Genomic DNA, 15,412 nt, shown 5'->3' with positions numbered 1-15,412 from the left:
TAAAAAAATGCATCTTTAATATATTGTTACGCAATGCAATATCAAATCCGTGTCGCCTTGACTTGGAAATATTATGCTGCATGATTATTGTAAAGGTGATGATATTCAACAGATTATTTCAGTTTCATCCAAAAACAAAGACATCTTCGTATACTATTTTCACAAAATTATTAGTTATAGTAAGGAAGTCCGAGTGATAGCAGAATATTTTCCTATAATATTTTAACCGTCTTTCCTCACGGCTTGTGCAAAACAATTTTCTCGTTGATCAAGAAAGTTTTTAGCTTTACAGCAAAAGAAAGGCCACGATAATTTATCTGTGGAGGCCTCCTATATGATAGCCATTATAGCGAGCAACAAACGTTTTGCTCTTGTTCTTTCCCTAAGATGAGGCTCAGTTGTTTAACATTATTACTTTTAAATGTTTTATCAAGCAAAGCACTAAAGAAAGAAAGGATGTACAAGGGAATGTCGTGGATCGAAATGCAAGAATATAAAATCTTGAAGGTAGAGGGTTGGTGGAGAATGAGTTGTCAGTGGGGCTTAGGCTTGGGGAGAGCAAAATGGCGTTGTTAGGGAATCTAGCTGTCTCAACGCTACACTCATCCAGCTTTGAATGCGCGTGGACGACTATATAAAAACAGCGCAAGTCGGTCCTGTCCAGAAACCCTTAAAGGTCAGTTTCGCCAACAAATCTAGTGCATCCAACCATGCCAAACACTATGAGATGTTCAAGACGTTTCAACCTGACAGAGAATAAGTCAAAACTAAAATATCCACCAAGAAATCTAATAAAAATAAAATGAAATAGAATACATCCTGGTGCAAAACACAGAAACATAATCAAGAATACAATACATCCTGCAACAAAAAGAATATGATACATCCTGCAACAACAGGAGACCTGACCAAGAATACAATACATCCTGCAACAAAAAGAATACAATACATCGTGCAACACCAAGAAACTTGACCAAGAATACAATACATCCTGCAACACCAAGAAACCTGACCAAGAATACAATACATCCTGCAACACCAAGAAACCTGACCAAGAATACAATACATCCTGCAACACCAAAAAAAAGTTTTCAACTTTACATCTCTGTTTCCAATACAGGACCCGAAGTGGAAGCCTCCTTACCGAACGGCTTGGCTCTGGGACCATTTTTTGACAAGCGATTGCCGTTGCACAGAAGATCTTGAAGACCCTTTCGGAACTCTTTACTGGATATGTAATAAACGATAGGGTCGGAAGCAGAATTGATAACAACAAACAGCGCGCATACACTGAACAACTGATAATAGTATTCATATTTCACGAACTGAGGGAAAAACCCTAGGGCCAGGCGAAACACATTCAATGGTAGCATAGTAACGGCAAAGATGACCACGAGTGGTGTCAGGATTCTCTGTGCTTTCTTGTTTTGCTTGAGTCGTCGCCTTTCTTCTTCCTTGAAGAGTTTGCTCTTTGCAGCTTCTTCTCCGTGCATAGTCTTATGGAAGGTGTTGCTCTGTCGCAGTTGAGCGGAGATCTTCCAGTATGTAACAGTTATGATGCCGAGGGGCAGCAGATACCAAAAGATTGCCAAGGATACAGCGTAGGCTTTGAGCACAAAGGTTGGCCCGTCTGGGTAACATTGTGCTGAGACTGAAGAAGAACGATAAAGAAAAAACGGATACAACGGAGCTGCGACCACAGCAAACGACACCAACCAGATCAGAACAATCTTGAGCGTCACTCTCTTGGATGACTCGACTTTCTTTACGAAAACTTTACGGCTGATGATATTTTTATACCTCTCGATGGCAATCACCGTGATGGACCAAATGGAAGCACCAAAAAAGATGTCTGTGGCAGGTGCCACGTAGAGACACAAGAATTTACCAAATGGCCAACCTGATGTGTTGTGTATTGAATTGGCCACTAATGGAAAGTTAACTAGGAGAACTCCCAAATCAGTGATGGCGAGATTTCGCAGGTACAAGTTCATGCTCGTCTTCATGTTAGCACGTCTGGTAATGACAACACACACCAGAATGTTCCCTAAAACACCAACAAGTGCGATAGCAACCTGTAGTGTTAGCTTGAAGACTTCCAGGGCTAGTGGCTCACAGTAATAAGAACACGAAGGGCTTTCTGTTGTATTCTGGAAACTTAAATTTGCCCTTGACGACTCATTTGCTCTTTCTCCGCCAGTTAAATTCATGTTTTGATAGCAAGTCAACTGAAACAAGAAACTGAAGTTGGCCTACAGTGGTAAGGTTAACTACTCCTCTCGATTGCACGACAGATTCAAGGTGCTGATAAATGATTCTTCAATAATAGCACTCTCTTATGACCAGTCGTTTGAGTTATCAGCTGTTGTGGTGTACGCCAATTCTCCGCAGACAACTCCCTCTGTAAATAGCCTGTCAAAGTTAAGGCTATTGAGGACTTTGATTAGTTCGAGTATGATCGATGTAGGATAAAATAGGATTTACCCTAGAGCGAGCGTTATGTGTCGGATTATGTCCTCTGGACTCCACGTTAACTGGCTTAAGTGAAGCACTCGTAAAGCGTTCACAAGTATATAGCCCACACTTCAGAGGGTTTTGTTTAGCCTAATAGCTTTTAATGAGTACAATCTCCAATCCTTATCGGAAGCCTACTATAGCGCACGGAAATCATCATCTAATCTGAGCCCTCGAGATTGACATTTCTAAATTATCTCCTAAGCGCCACAAGAAAATCCTATCAAGCCCAACTTTATTGTTTTCAATTTACCCAAACACATATTCGCTACACTTTAGTCTTATTCTGATATATCTTCATTTATACCAATTCAATTCGCGGTAGGTGGCCGGATCTTGCACTAAGTCTAAAATCCAATTAACATCCACAATATTCACAGCTGTTTTGATATATCTTTGAGCGAGCCAGACTTCAGATGTAAATACTATTAGGATGATAAAATACAATATTAGGAAGCCATGTGACGAAACTACATTAGGTGATGTTATCATAGTGCACTTAGCGCTGACAACCTTAACACTGACTAGAATGGTAGGAAAAGTATAACAGAATTCGAATAAGGGGGGAAAAATTCCACTTATCATTCTCATTTTTCTTTTAATTAATTGATCCAAGAGTTAATTTGAGGCAGATAATTTAAAAGCAGTGGGGGAAAGTAAAATGACGTCGTTTCTATGGAGATGGGTCGATTAAGTAATTAATTGTGCTGGCCACACGTAAAAACCAATGATCCTTGTGTTTGTTTTGCCAATGACTGAATAAAAAATTTCTGTATATCCTTACTTACATGGCCTCCGTTTTGGAAGTCTGAGAAGAGGAGAAGAAGCCGTGGACCTCGGGAAGGGGCAGGGGGGTAGGGGGCAGTGGGGTAAGGGGCAGTGGGGTAAGGGGCAGGGGGACAGGGGGATAGAAGGAAAGACTCCTCATCCCAACCACTTCCATTTGAACACCTGAACATTGATATTTCAATCACAAATCATTTATTCTTAGGTAAATACCCTAAGCTACAAAAAATGGTGACAGCGATCCTTCAAGAAATCCAGTCGAGGCACGAAATTGCGTTACTGCGTTACTCGGAACAACAAAGTGCTGTGACAAAGTTCCTTCAGGCAAGACACTCGAGATGTGAGATTGCGCTCCTTTTTGAGCAGCTTTCGCGATAGATGGCGTTATTGCATACCTCTGATTCACTAAGAATGACGGGAGATTTCGGTACTTGTCTACTTGCTTAAACGGTGACCGATTGCTTTATTGATCAAACCTCCGTTACCTTACGTCTAGTACTGTTTTCTAGCTTTTACAGAACAGCTTCTTTCTCTTTCATTGCTTTTTAACCTCCGTTACCTTACGTCTAGTACTGTTTTCTAGCTTTTACAGAACAGCTTCTTTCTCTTTCATTGCTCTTCTCTTCCTGGAAAAATCTCCAAGAAGACTCACCTACAAAATAAAAACGAAATTCAAAACTTCCAGTTTAAGAATGAGCGACAGGTGACGGCTAACACACCAAACATTTCTGCACTGTGTCAGCGTTCCTAGGCAACGCGTGACAATTGATCGATTAAAACGATTGCTTTCAGGCTCAAGCACTCAAAATTATCACAATTGCTGGTTTTTAATCATTCCCAAGAGAATGAAATATCAAAAGACACGGCGGCCATGTTGGAGGATATAACAAGAGACTAATGATTAATTTTTGCTAAATTCACCCAGCAGTGGCGGCTGTTAGATAGCCTCCTTTGCAGAACCATCAATATCATAATTTTTCAGTGTTTTAACATTAAAAAATCCTTAAAGTCTTCCATGAAGATTTTCCCCTTGACAACGAGACGTTAGATAAAATATTTTTAAAAAGATAACCATTCTACTCATCCAATTTGATTTACTAAACAAACATATTCCTTTACTCGTTTGCTAAGGTCACTAAATGTCTTGACGCAGACAATAATGGACAAGTAGATAACGAATAGAAATCTTCAGCCGGCTCTCCAACTCCAAGTCTTCCTCCTCGGATTGCTGTCGGGAGACTTCGGGAGTAATCGATATGCTATCGTTAGTTCTGTCTCTTCATATCCTAAAATGTCAAGACATTTTACAATTTCGAATCATCTCAAGGAATTCAGGAGTATTTGGTTTGGCGTGGTCGACATGACAACACGAAGAGCTAAGAGCTATTTTGCCCAATGGCCTGCTTTTGATACAAGCGTCGCCTTTAGTTATATATCCATGTAGGGTTATCCTGCTTGCAGAGGTCTTCTTCTGCCCACCAAAAATTAATTTATTCATGCGGGATTCCTGTGGATTTGGCGGGAAAAGGGTACATTACCGCTCCCCCCCCCTTCCTTATAATCGATAACTCGCTACGCCCCTGGTTCTAGTTACTGTGGCCTCAAATATTAACCACACCCTCGCGCACTTTCACACCATTATTGTTGCGTGCCACAGTTACCCGGGCCTTTTGCATCAACTTCTTTTGCGACTTAATCCCCATCCCACTCCACTCGCTCATTTAAAAACCTGAACTTAAAATACGACGGAACTCTCGCCGACATGGGAAAGCATTGTAAACCCTGGCACCAAAGCCATCAACCCAGTCTCGAATAATCGGAAATGGCGGTAAATAACTCACCGTTTCGGACTCGTACAAAGCTTCATTTTGAAGTTCTTCCGTCGTAAGGTCTTTTTCATCTTGTGGTGGACGTCAGGATTAGATTTGATCGCAGGAAAAGGACATTGTTTATTTGTGAAATGTTTACATCGTTCTGATTTGTTTTTTTCCTTTTAGCGTACGTTCCTTGGTTCTTTTGGTCAACGAAAGTAATTCAAGTGGTGGTAGTTTACCCAGCCCTTGTGAATACCTCGTTTGATAAGGGTTTAATTTTGTTCGATTTTTAAGGCTTAACTTGTCGAATTTTAATCTACTTTAACCAAGATTTTCTTTGTAAGAGTTTAATAAACGGTTTAATTTTGTTCGATGACTTTAAAGGCTTAACTAGCGTCGAATTTTAAACTCTCTTAACCCACGATTGATTCCTCTTGCCATTCTTGGTAAACGGGTTTAATTTTGTTCGGCCTTTTAAAGGCTTAACAAGTTGGATTTCAATCTCTCTTAACTCAGAACGATTGACTCTCGTCATTCTTGGTAATATCAGTAGTAGTATTAACCCTAATTTCGAGGTCGAGTTTTTGTCTGCGAATATGTAGGCGTTTCTTCTTCAACTTGCTATTGAATTCATAAAATGTTTTCAAACTCCATAACTCGAGAACGCTAGCAATCCTAATGTTGAAAACGGTTTTCAAATTCTACGATTTTTAACTACATATTTTACATACTTTAAAGTTGAAGCGTTTCCCTAAATAAAAACTTCTAGCAAAACGTTCAAATTCGGCGCTATTCTCCAGCGTAAACGTGGTACCGGTTTTCAGAACACCATAGAGTTCGACTTATAGTGACTAATCCTATTACGTTTCTGATAAAACCTCGATATTATAGCGTTCCAGTGTTAAGCAGCTTTTCTTTTCTACTTGAAAGATACTGTCAATGTCATGACAAATTTAATCCATCTCTTACAGGTGAAATGTAAGAAATTTTTTTTTCAGTTGTATCCATATTCATTTTTCTTTATCTGCGCAACCTACGCGTTAAATAAAAAAATGATAATCAAGAGAATCAGACAGCGCGAAACTCTATTATCAAATCTAAAATCATTTTATGAAATCAATATTTATTACAAATATATTAAGTTTAAAGTCAAAAATTATTTACGAAAACTCAGATTACATCTTATAATTTACAAAAAAATTTAATCCCAAGAGTTAAATAGTTAATATATTTTCCTAAACACACGTTTAATTTTTTTATTTTAGTTCTTTAGGTTAAAAGATTTTTACTATTTAAAACAAAGTTGTCATCCAATCCCATGATGCCTAGTAAACCATAGTCACCAAAATTCCCCTCTTTAGGGGGGTGGGTATTTTTTTGTTATTTGGTTCTTGTTGCATCTCTAGATTTGTATCCATTGATATCCAGGTAATGATTGACATCTTGGAAATGGGCTTCCTGTGGTGCGGCAAAATTCCTTCCAAGTCTTTACTCAGCTCAGACATAACACAGGAAGCCCAGTTGTGTGCATGAGGTCATCTTCGCATCAAGTATTCAATGTCGTGAGGTTCCTTAGGGCATTCATTACTAAGGACCTCATGTCCATCTTTTGTTATTAGAACATCATCTTCAATGCGAATCCCAATGCCGCGATACCTAGTAACATAATCACCAACATTGGAGTCTCTCTTTTATTGCACTGGTAAAACTATTGAGATACTTCTTGGCAGCCATGTTATACAACATTTTATAAAATAACTGTTATAAATCTCGCATTCTGATTGGTTGGGAGCGCGTGCTTTGTGAGAGTACACAGCACGCACGCACCTTTTGCGTTTTGTAAAAGAAATAAAAAAATTACTTGCTATGCTGTGCTGTGTGGAGTTATAAAGCACTTGGGGATTGGCAGAACACTTAAGAAGTGTCGAGAAGCACTCTGCTACGCGTCGTGCTTCTCCTAATAGTTCTCTCGTGTTCTGCCAACCCCCGCGTGCTTTATAACAGCACACAACACGTGCGCGCATTTTCTATTTCTTCAATAATTCTAAAATCCTAAAAATATTTTGCATGACAATGGTATTTTTCCCTTAAGAAAAAATATCGTTTTGCTTTATAACAAGGCTGTGTTGTTTGTGTCAGGCCGGTTCTAGGGACAAGAGGTGTGGATAATTCTCTCAGATCTTACCAATTCCCTAGGGCAACAGCAATGTTTGTCAGAGTGGAAAGATATATAAATCTCATACTTACTTTTCAGGGACATTTTTGTCGTTGCTAGGAATATAGAGACCTGGATCAATTGTCACTACCATATCAGGATGGAGAGACAGGCTCCTACTGGCAAGATGAGTGTCATGGGTGTCCATGCCGAGGTAGTGTCCCACATGATGTGGACAGTAGTTACTGGCTGCCTATAAAAATAACATGATTGACAGATGAGTGTCATAAGTGTCCATGCCGAGGTAGTGTCCCACATGATGTGGACAGTAGTTACTGGCTGCCTATAAAATAACATGCTTGACAGATGAGTGCCGAGGTATTGACCCACAAGGGCTGATTGATGTTAGGGTTTATGAACTAATATGATGGAGGCACAAATTATGATTTTTTTTACCTTCTTTAGCTGTGTTTCAGTTAGATTTTTAGAGATGATTCCAAGGCCTTGAAAATAGGTAAAAGAAGGAAAACTTAACCATCACAAAGTCAAAATAATCATTGAAGTGTGGTAATATACTATCATAACATCATCCTTATCATCATCATCATCACTGGTAACCACTATCAACACCAATCATCATCATCATCACTGGTCATCACTATCAACACCATCACAATCAGCATTATTATCATCATCATCATCATCATCAACATCATCTCCATTGCCATCATCACCATCATCATCACCATCATCATAATCATCATCATAATCATCATCACCATTATCATAATTATCATTACCATCATCATAATCATCACCATCACCATCAGCAGCAGCAGCAGCAGCATTATAGTACCTGCTAATCCTTCCCCGAGAAGAGTCAGCATTGCATGGTGAATGTAGTCCAGTGTAATATCCTTGTGACATAACTGAAATCAAAATAATGTTATTTATTAAACATCTAACATCCATCAGCCAAGAGGTTGTTGTTTCAGGGTTCTATCTGTGAGTTAGTCATGCCCTGACTTAGATCAGCCCAGAGGTTGTTTCAGGGTTTGATCCGTGAGTTACCCATGCCCTGACTTAGATCAGCCCAGAGGTTGTTTCAGGGTTCGATCTGTGAGTTAGCCATGCCCTGACTTAGATCAGCCCAGAGGTTGTTTCAGGGTTCAATCTGTGAGTTAGCCATGCCCTGACTTAGATCAGCCCAGAGGTTGTTTCAGGGTACAATCTGTGAGTTAGCCATGCCCTGACTTAGATCAGCCCAGAGGTTGTTTCAGGGTTCTATCTGTGCGTTAGCCATGCCCTGACTTAGATCAGCCCAGACGTTGTTTCAGTGTTCAATAAAACCCAAAACGCACACACATACCAAGGAACTCAACTTACAGCAATGCATTTCTTTTGCACTTGCAACACTAGATCATAAAGTTGTCTCTGTGCTTCAGTAAATGTCCCATTCACAGGCCATGTCCTTGTAATGTCGCTGGCATAACCATGGTACTCACATCCAGCATCCATTAGGACAAGATCACCGGCTCTAATAAATGTACAAGGATAGGTTACAGCTAATAAAACAAGACCAAAAATGTGTAGCTCTGAAATTCAACTGCTTCTGACAGGGGTGCCCATTTATGGGCTGTCTCCTACTCAGCTTCTATCAGTCTTGTTACGCAATGCTCTCTAATCAGTGGCTGCTACTGAGTGGAATGACAAGTGCCGACACTAATAGTGCCTGCATAGGAGACTAAGTAAGGGTATGTTGCAATAAATGCGATCAAGGTTTTTGTTTTACTTGATGCATGATCATGACAAACTAAAGATTGTGAGCTCATGATTAGCATTAGATTAGTGTTTGTCTTGACATGATTAAACCATAAAATGTCCGTGAAAGAGACTTGCACATGTTTGCAATAGTATTTTTAAGCTAAAAATCAAATTTTCAATGTTATTGTATTATCATTAATCTGTTATTGCTTCTGAAATCTTTGTTCTGTTATAATTGCATTATCATGATAAGGTCATTATAGCTTTGAGTAACTTTTTAAAAGTTGTGAACTGTGCGTCAGACCACACCCTACCACCCCTGTTCTGAGGTTGACTCATTAGTTTGGGGTATTGATTGGAGAGAAGTAAGAAGAGAGAATACTTATTGTTACCATTCATTACCTTAATAACTGACTATTATTGACATAATGCAGGGTGTTTGCCAATGACCCCCCAGCTACTACAGGAGGGTATGACAACCTCTCGGCACCATTCATTCTACATTCATACTCCAAGGTTGTATGTAGGTGTGACTCCTCCAGACCTGGGCGTGTCTTGGTTATTACCTAGCAACACAAAATGGATATAGTTATTAATAAATGACATCAAATTAAATTCTCAATTCTTTAATAATATCCATTTTCTTTTTTTCTTTTTTCCCTTCTCTGTTTTTTTTCCCCTTGTTTTGATTTTACCTTGAGCGTAATGTTTCCCCATTTCAGACCATGAGTCATTCCCTACCAGCTGAGTTTACCATGTTCACCAAAAGGAATTACAGATCAACTTTTTTTTTAGCATTTTCTGAACTGGGACTTATAAACTTTTATTATATAATTACCAATGAAATATCTATTTTTCTCTATTTCGAAAAATTGATATCTTCACACGTGAAAATAACATGTTATTTTCACGTGTGAAAATAACACCATTGCGATGGCTATTCAAAAATACACGGAAAGAATTGCCTGAAAAAGCCAAAACATACTTCATTGATAATTATATAATAAACAGAATATTACATGGGCGTGCGGAGATACGCAATTTATCTTCGCTGCGCTCACTCGTGAGAGATCTTTTCAACACTCGAAGATAAATTTCATATCTCCACGCGCCCATGCAATATCCTCTATATATGCAACTTATATGCGATGTATAGATTTTGTGTTGTTGATGGAAACAGAATAGACCCCTTTCGAATTCCAAATTACCCCTGTGTTTCTTGATTACAGACTCATTTGCACAGGGTTAGCCTCGAGTTTGTGCAGAATATTCACGTGTTCCAGTCAAGGTCCATCGAGTTTCAAAGTGATTGTATTGTTGAAGTTGTGCATTCTTTACTTTACCGTTGGTATTTGTGAATATTTAAACACTGATGCGAGGCTAACCCTGTGCAAATGAGTCTGTAATCAGGGAACACAGCGGTAATTTGGAATTCGAAACTGGTCTATTCCGCCATGAGTTTGACTAGCGTTTAGAGTCAATTTAATTAATGAGGAATTCATATTTAATGGATTCTCTTGGCAGAATCATAGGAAATGCCAATCAAAATTCAATATTGAATATACAATTCTGATTGGTTGACCTTGAGTTCGTTCTGAAGGTCAACTCAGCTGGTAGAGTATCATTTCTTTAAAAATATTTTTGAGATAACTAGCTAAAAACTAGTGTGAGCTGCATCGGTTTTTCTAATGAAACAGTAATGATAAAAAGGTAAATTATACACCTTGAAAAGATGAAAAAACGTACTGACATTTCGGATGCTAGTCATTCGTCAGAGTAAAAGACGAAGGACTAGCGTCTGAAACATCAGGTAAGTTTTTTCATCTTCTCACGGTGTATAATTTACCTTTTTATCATTACTGTGAAAATATTTTTGTTTTAGTATCTGACCTTTTTAATGGCATTAGAAGCAACAGAAGCAGACTTCCTCATCAGTTCAATCTCGGCAGGTGATTTGAGGAGTCGTAACATGTGTAAGTTATGACCAAGAACCAATAGACCTGCCAACACAAAAAAATTATATGTAAGCAGATAAAAACAATACTCAAGCCCATTGCCAGGGGTGGTTTAAATGTGCAAGAACCCCCACCCCCCCCCCCCCAACCATAAAATGGCAAATATGAACCCCCCTTGCAACAGTTGTAAACCAGTATATTAGTTGGTGTAGCCTATAGACAAGAAACAGTGCTTCTAATCAGCTGCAGACCCAGGGATTCTTATAACATGTAAGCTTCCTTTCTGTCATGATCTTGATTATCATTTGAAGGATCGTGGATCCAAAATGTGCCGGAGGGAGGATGGTCTAAAATCAATTAAATGCAACACAATAATATCAGCTTGTTTATTTCACTTACTTTTAAAGACAAACTTAGGATTAGAGAAGAGAACTTGCTTCAGCTCTGCATGGAGTAGTGGATGAGACGGCTGGAAGGTTATCATACCATATGCAATAATCCTTATTGGAGTATCTAAAAGTGATAAAGATTAAAGTAAAGTAAATAATAAATGCATTATACATATTTACATATTTTCTACTTGTACAGGAGTATTTGCATGCTTACCTTTCAATGAGTTTTGCAGAAAGCTCTTTTATTGAATAAGCCTAAAAGTGATTGAAATAAGATAAGTGATTGCATTAAGATGAATATATTATTTATGCAAGTTAATGTAACAAATAAGGTTGCCTTCTCTTGGCCTAGCACTCAATGTTCGCAAGTTCATGAAAAAAATAAAAAAAACTTGCGTCAGGGTTTCTGATGAAACAGTAATGATAAAAGGGTAAATTCTACACCCGTGAAAAGATGAAAACACTTACTAACGTTTCGGACGCTAGTCCTTCGTCGAAGAAAAATTACATGATTATTGATTATTGTTTTGCTCTACAACTCCACCATTATTTTTATTCTTTTAATCATGATACTCACCTCATCAACACCAAAAATATTTATGGCTCCCTGGATACCAGCACGCGAACCTTCCCATAATTCCCTAGAGAGAAATAAATGGTACAGTATAATCAGTATAATTAGTATAATTATGTGCTTTAACATAACTCTACCCGATTGATCAATATATTGAAAGTAAATCAATAACAACATCTTACTTGCTTGGATCTTTTGGTCTTACAAATAGAATACTCCTGTGGTATGGTAATGAAAGTCCTGGTTGGGTCTCTGAGAAAGAAATTATTAAATTCTTAATAGAAATTTATTTTTTATTGGCAATGCCTGTGGGGGTGATGATGTTGATGGTGATGACAATAGTGGTGATGCTGGTGATGATGGTGATGATGATGGTGATGATGATGATTAGTGTTGATGATGGTGATGCTGGTGATGATGATGGTGATGATGATGATTAGTGTTGATGATGGTGATGCTGGTGATGGTGATGATGATGGTGATGATGATGATTAGTGTTGATGATGGTGGTGATGGTGATGATGATGGTGATGATGATGATGATGGCGATGGTGGTGATTATGATGATGAGATGATGATGACAGTGATGATAAGTAAGATGATGATGATGACAATAATGATCATGATAATAATGAAATCCATGCTATACTACTTACCAAGAATTAAAACAGCATCTGGTTCTTGGAACCCTGTCAGATAGAGAAAATCTGTGTTTTGTCTAAACGGATAACTAAACAAAGCAAAACAAACCAGTGTAAATCATAATATGAATATATCTTCATAGTTCTTACACATCCTAAATGAAAGTTGGGGGGGGGGGGGGAAAGTCACCAATAAATTATCATTACTTACGGTATATCTGTAGTCATATACTTCTGTGGATTACTTGGTACAATAACAAAATGTTTGTCATGCATTGAGCCAAAATGTGTCTTACTAAGAACGCTTAAATAGATAAAAAATTTAGATAAAAAATTTAGAAAAGATTAACAATTAAAACTGAGACCAAGGAGAGGGCATCAGGTTGCGCTATAACCTAATACCAATTTCATACTTACTGTGATAGTATCATTCATATTTTGATCTTTAAATTATCATTAACCATTTTTCTAATGCATTTAAACAAAATAAATGTTGAACCATATACCTCATAAGATTGTGCCTCCGATCCATATATTCTTTTTTAGTTATTCCAGGAGTCACTACAAATGAAAGGGAAAAAAATCATTAAGTTATATAGCATCTAATGGTGTGCCACATGCCGAGGCTACGTTGCTGTATTAATGGTTTTCACGGTGGCCATGTTGGGGAACTTAACAAAAGAATTGTCAATGAACATGGCCGCCGTGTCTTTTGTTATTTAATTCTTTTGGAAATGGCTGTAAACCATCAGTAGCATATAAACATTGTTGGTCAATCAACCATGATAGTCATCTGGAATCGATCAATATCTCCCTTTTAGCTTGGGCATAATGTTTTTCCATACCGCGTGTCATTCCCTTGAGTATCATTTCTTGGTTTAATGGTACTTTGTAAAGTTAATAAATGGTATTGTATTGTCTTATTCTCAAGACAAGGACACATGGTCTGAGATGTGAAGGCTCCTGTGGCTCCTGCTATACAGCGCATGTGTGACCCCATAGCACAGCTCTAACCAGCTTAAATTAGTTAGGGTTGATTTGATAGTAGCTTTAATTACAGCACAAATCACAAATTGAAAATCAAACAAAATCTTTCTTATCAAATATGTGAGACTCTACCAAAGGTATTTTCATGAGTTCCTCTTCTGGCCCTATTTGGAGTTGGAAACAATTCCGGAGAAGATGGTTTCTCAAGTTCAATCATAAATGGTGACTCCTGACTCTCATTCTTGACTTTATTCCATTCAATGGATAACAGAACATTGTGGTTCTGTAACTTAAATCGTGGAACGGTTGGTTGCTTGTAAGACAGATAGGCCAAAATTGAAAGAACAGTTAATGTTGTCAAGAGGCATAAACCAAAGACAAGAGCAAGCCTTGAATTGGAAATTTTCAACATTTTCAAAGAAATAATTTCGAAGTAAAATAAAAGAAAGACTGTTCATTTTTTATCTAAATACAAGAAAGTGTTTCTTGCATTTTTAAAGCATTTTGAATCCTGCCTTTCTGATTTTTAGACAAAGAAAAGTTCAAGGTTTCCACCAGGAACGACAAGCAGAGTTGATGGTGGTATATTGTTAAGCAAAAACAAAACAAAACATTATCATCATTTGTCAAATGATAATGATGCTCTGCAAGATTGTTTTTCGAATTCTTTGAGATTTTGATTTTATTCTGAATTTATATAGTTTTATTGTAGAAAGTTTACAAAAATATTTTCATCAAAAGTCATTAATAATTCACAAACGTTTTTAGGGATTGTTTTTACTGGTATAGATAATCAAGGGATTTTATCTTCATGGTAAATATTAATAATTGATGATAAAACATCGTGGAAAGAGAGAATGAGAAAGACAGAAAGAGAGGATGGATTGGATGGATAGATGGATGGATGCATGGAAGGGAAGGAGAAACCTTATTTTCAAATAGAACATTTAAATTTTATGAGTAATACATACACTCTCCATCAGCCATTAGGTGGGGGTGTGTAGCATGGGTCGGTTGGCCAATATAGTCTTCATCGTCAGTAGAGGACTGACAAAACAATAACCCCCTTTCACTAAGCTGTGGAAAGTATTCTAAAAAATGATAAAATAGAAAACTTTTGTCAAATTGGTATCTAGTTAGCAAATCATATAATAAACAACTTTAATCCAACAAAGAATATAAAGATACTTATCCCTCGCTCCTTCTAAGAAAGTATGCTTCCCTTCAGGGGTGGGGTGAGTAAAAATTGTACTCAAGTTTTTTATTATGTTTAGTGATACAAATATTATAAAATCATAACTTACCATCTGTATTTGCATTTGCTAGGCTATGACTTGAGCTAAAACCTAGGGGGGAATAATGAATTTAAAAATTTTCTCAGGGGGGAGGGGAGGGGGTATACATAGGTATACCCATCACAAACATTTAGCTTGAAGTAATCCCATATTTTATCAAAATAAAAAGGACATACGGATTAACTACTTACCTTTAACTAAGACAGGACTGGAACAACGGCTTCGTAAACGAAAATATTTTGATTTTTCACAGAACACTGAAGATTTCACTCTCACTGCTGTGGACTTTGACCGCGTGAGTTGAAAATATTTAAAATAATCTACAAAATAAAAGAAAAATAGATAAGGATTTATACCAGCATTAGAAAAGATGCTTAATTATTGATATACCAGTTTTATAAATAAGATTTTTCCACGTTCTGTCTGGACCTCTACAACATTTGTACATAAACGCCGCCATTTTTAGATATGAACCTTCGGGTGGTTTACGTACGGTATTCGGAGAGTATTCGGTTTTAAGAAATTTTACATCTTC

At 37.6% G+C, this 15,412-nt stretch overlaps 2 protein-coding genes across 2 annotated transcripts; both read right to left on the bottom strand.

The window, feature by feature from the left end:
• On the bottom strand, positions 1-2,715 carry LOC116291961 (neuromedin-U receptor 2-like). Its single transcript, XM_031699194.2, has one exon. The coding sequence runs from the start codon at positions 2,208-2,210 to the stop codon at positions 1,098-1,100; it is 1,113 nt and encodes a 370-aa protein (XP_031555054.2). The 5' UTR covers positions 2,211-2,715; the 3' UTR covers positions 1-1,097.
• A 763-nt stretch (positions 2,716-3,478) lies between these two features.
• LOC116291983 (xaa-Pro aminopeptidase 3) lies at positions 3,479-15,329 on the bottom strand. The gene is given in 19 exon segments (XM_089025146.1): positions 3,479-6,770; positions 7,362-7,522; positions 7,726-7,772; positions 8,126-8,198; positions 8,656-8,806; positions 9,436-9,599; positions 10,924-11,033; positions 11,388-11,460; positions 11,462-11,501; positions 11,595-11,635; positions 11,958-12,021; positions 12,137-12,206; positions 12,611-12,684; positions 12,807-12,899; positions 13,102-13,156; positions 14,554-14,673; positions 14,887-14,928; positions 15,069-15,197; positions 15,268-15,329. Coding segments are annotated over 19 exon segments (1,686 nt in total). The 5' UTR covers positions 15,326-15,329; the 3' UTR covers positions 3,479-6,649.
• Positions 15,330-15,412: the final 83 nt, after the last annotated feature.

This window comes from Actinia tenebrosa, unplaced genomic scaffold (genome assembly GCF_029948245.1).
Source record: "Actinia tenebrosa isolate PJP-AT-01 unplaced genomic scaffold, QUT_ActTen_1.0 PGA_scaffold9__36_contigs__length_13948895, whole genome shotgun sequence".
NCBI classification, from domain to species: domain Eukaryota; kingdom Metazoa; phylum Cnidaria; class Anthozoa; order Actiniaria; family Actiniidae; genus Actinia; species Actinia tenebrosa.
This window is presented reverse-complemented; position numbering and strand designations above follow the sequence as displayed.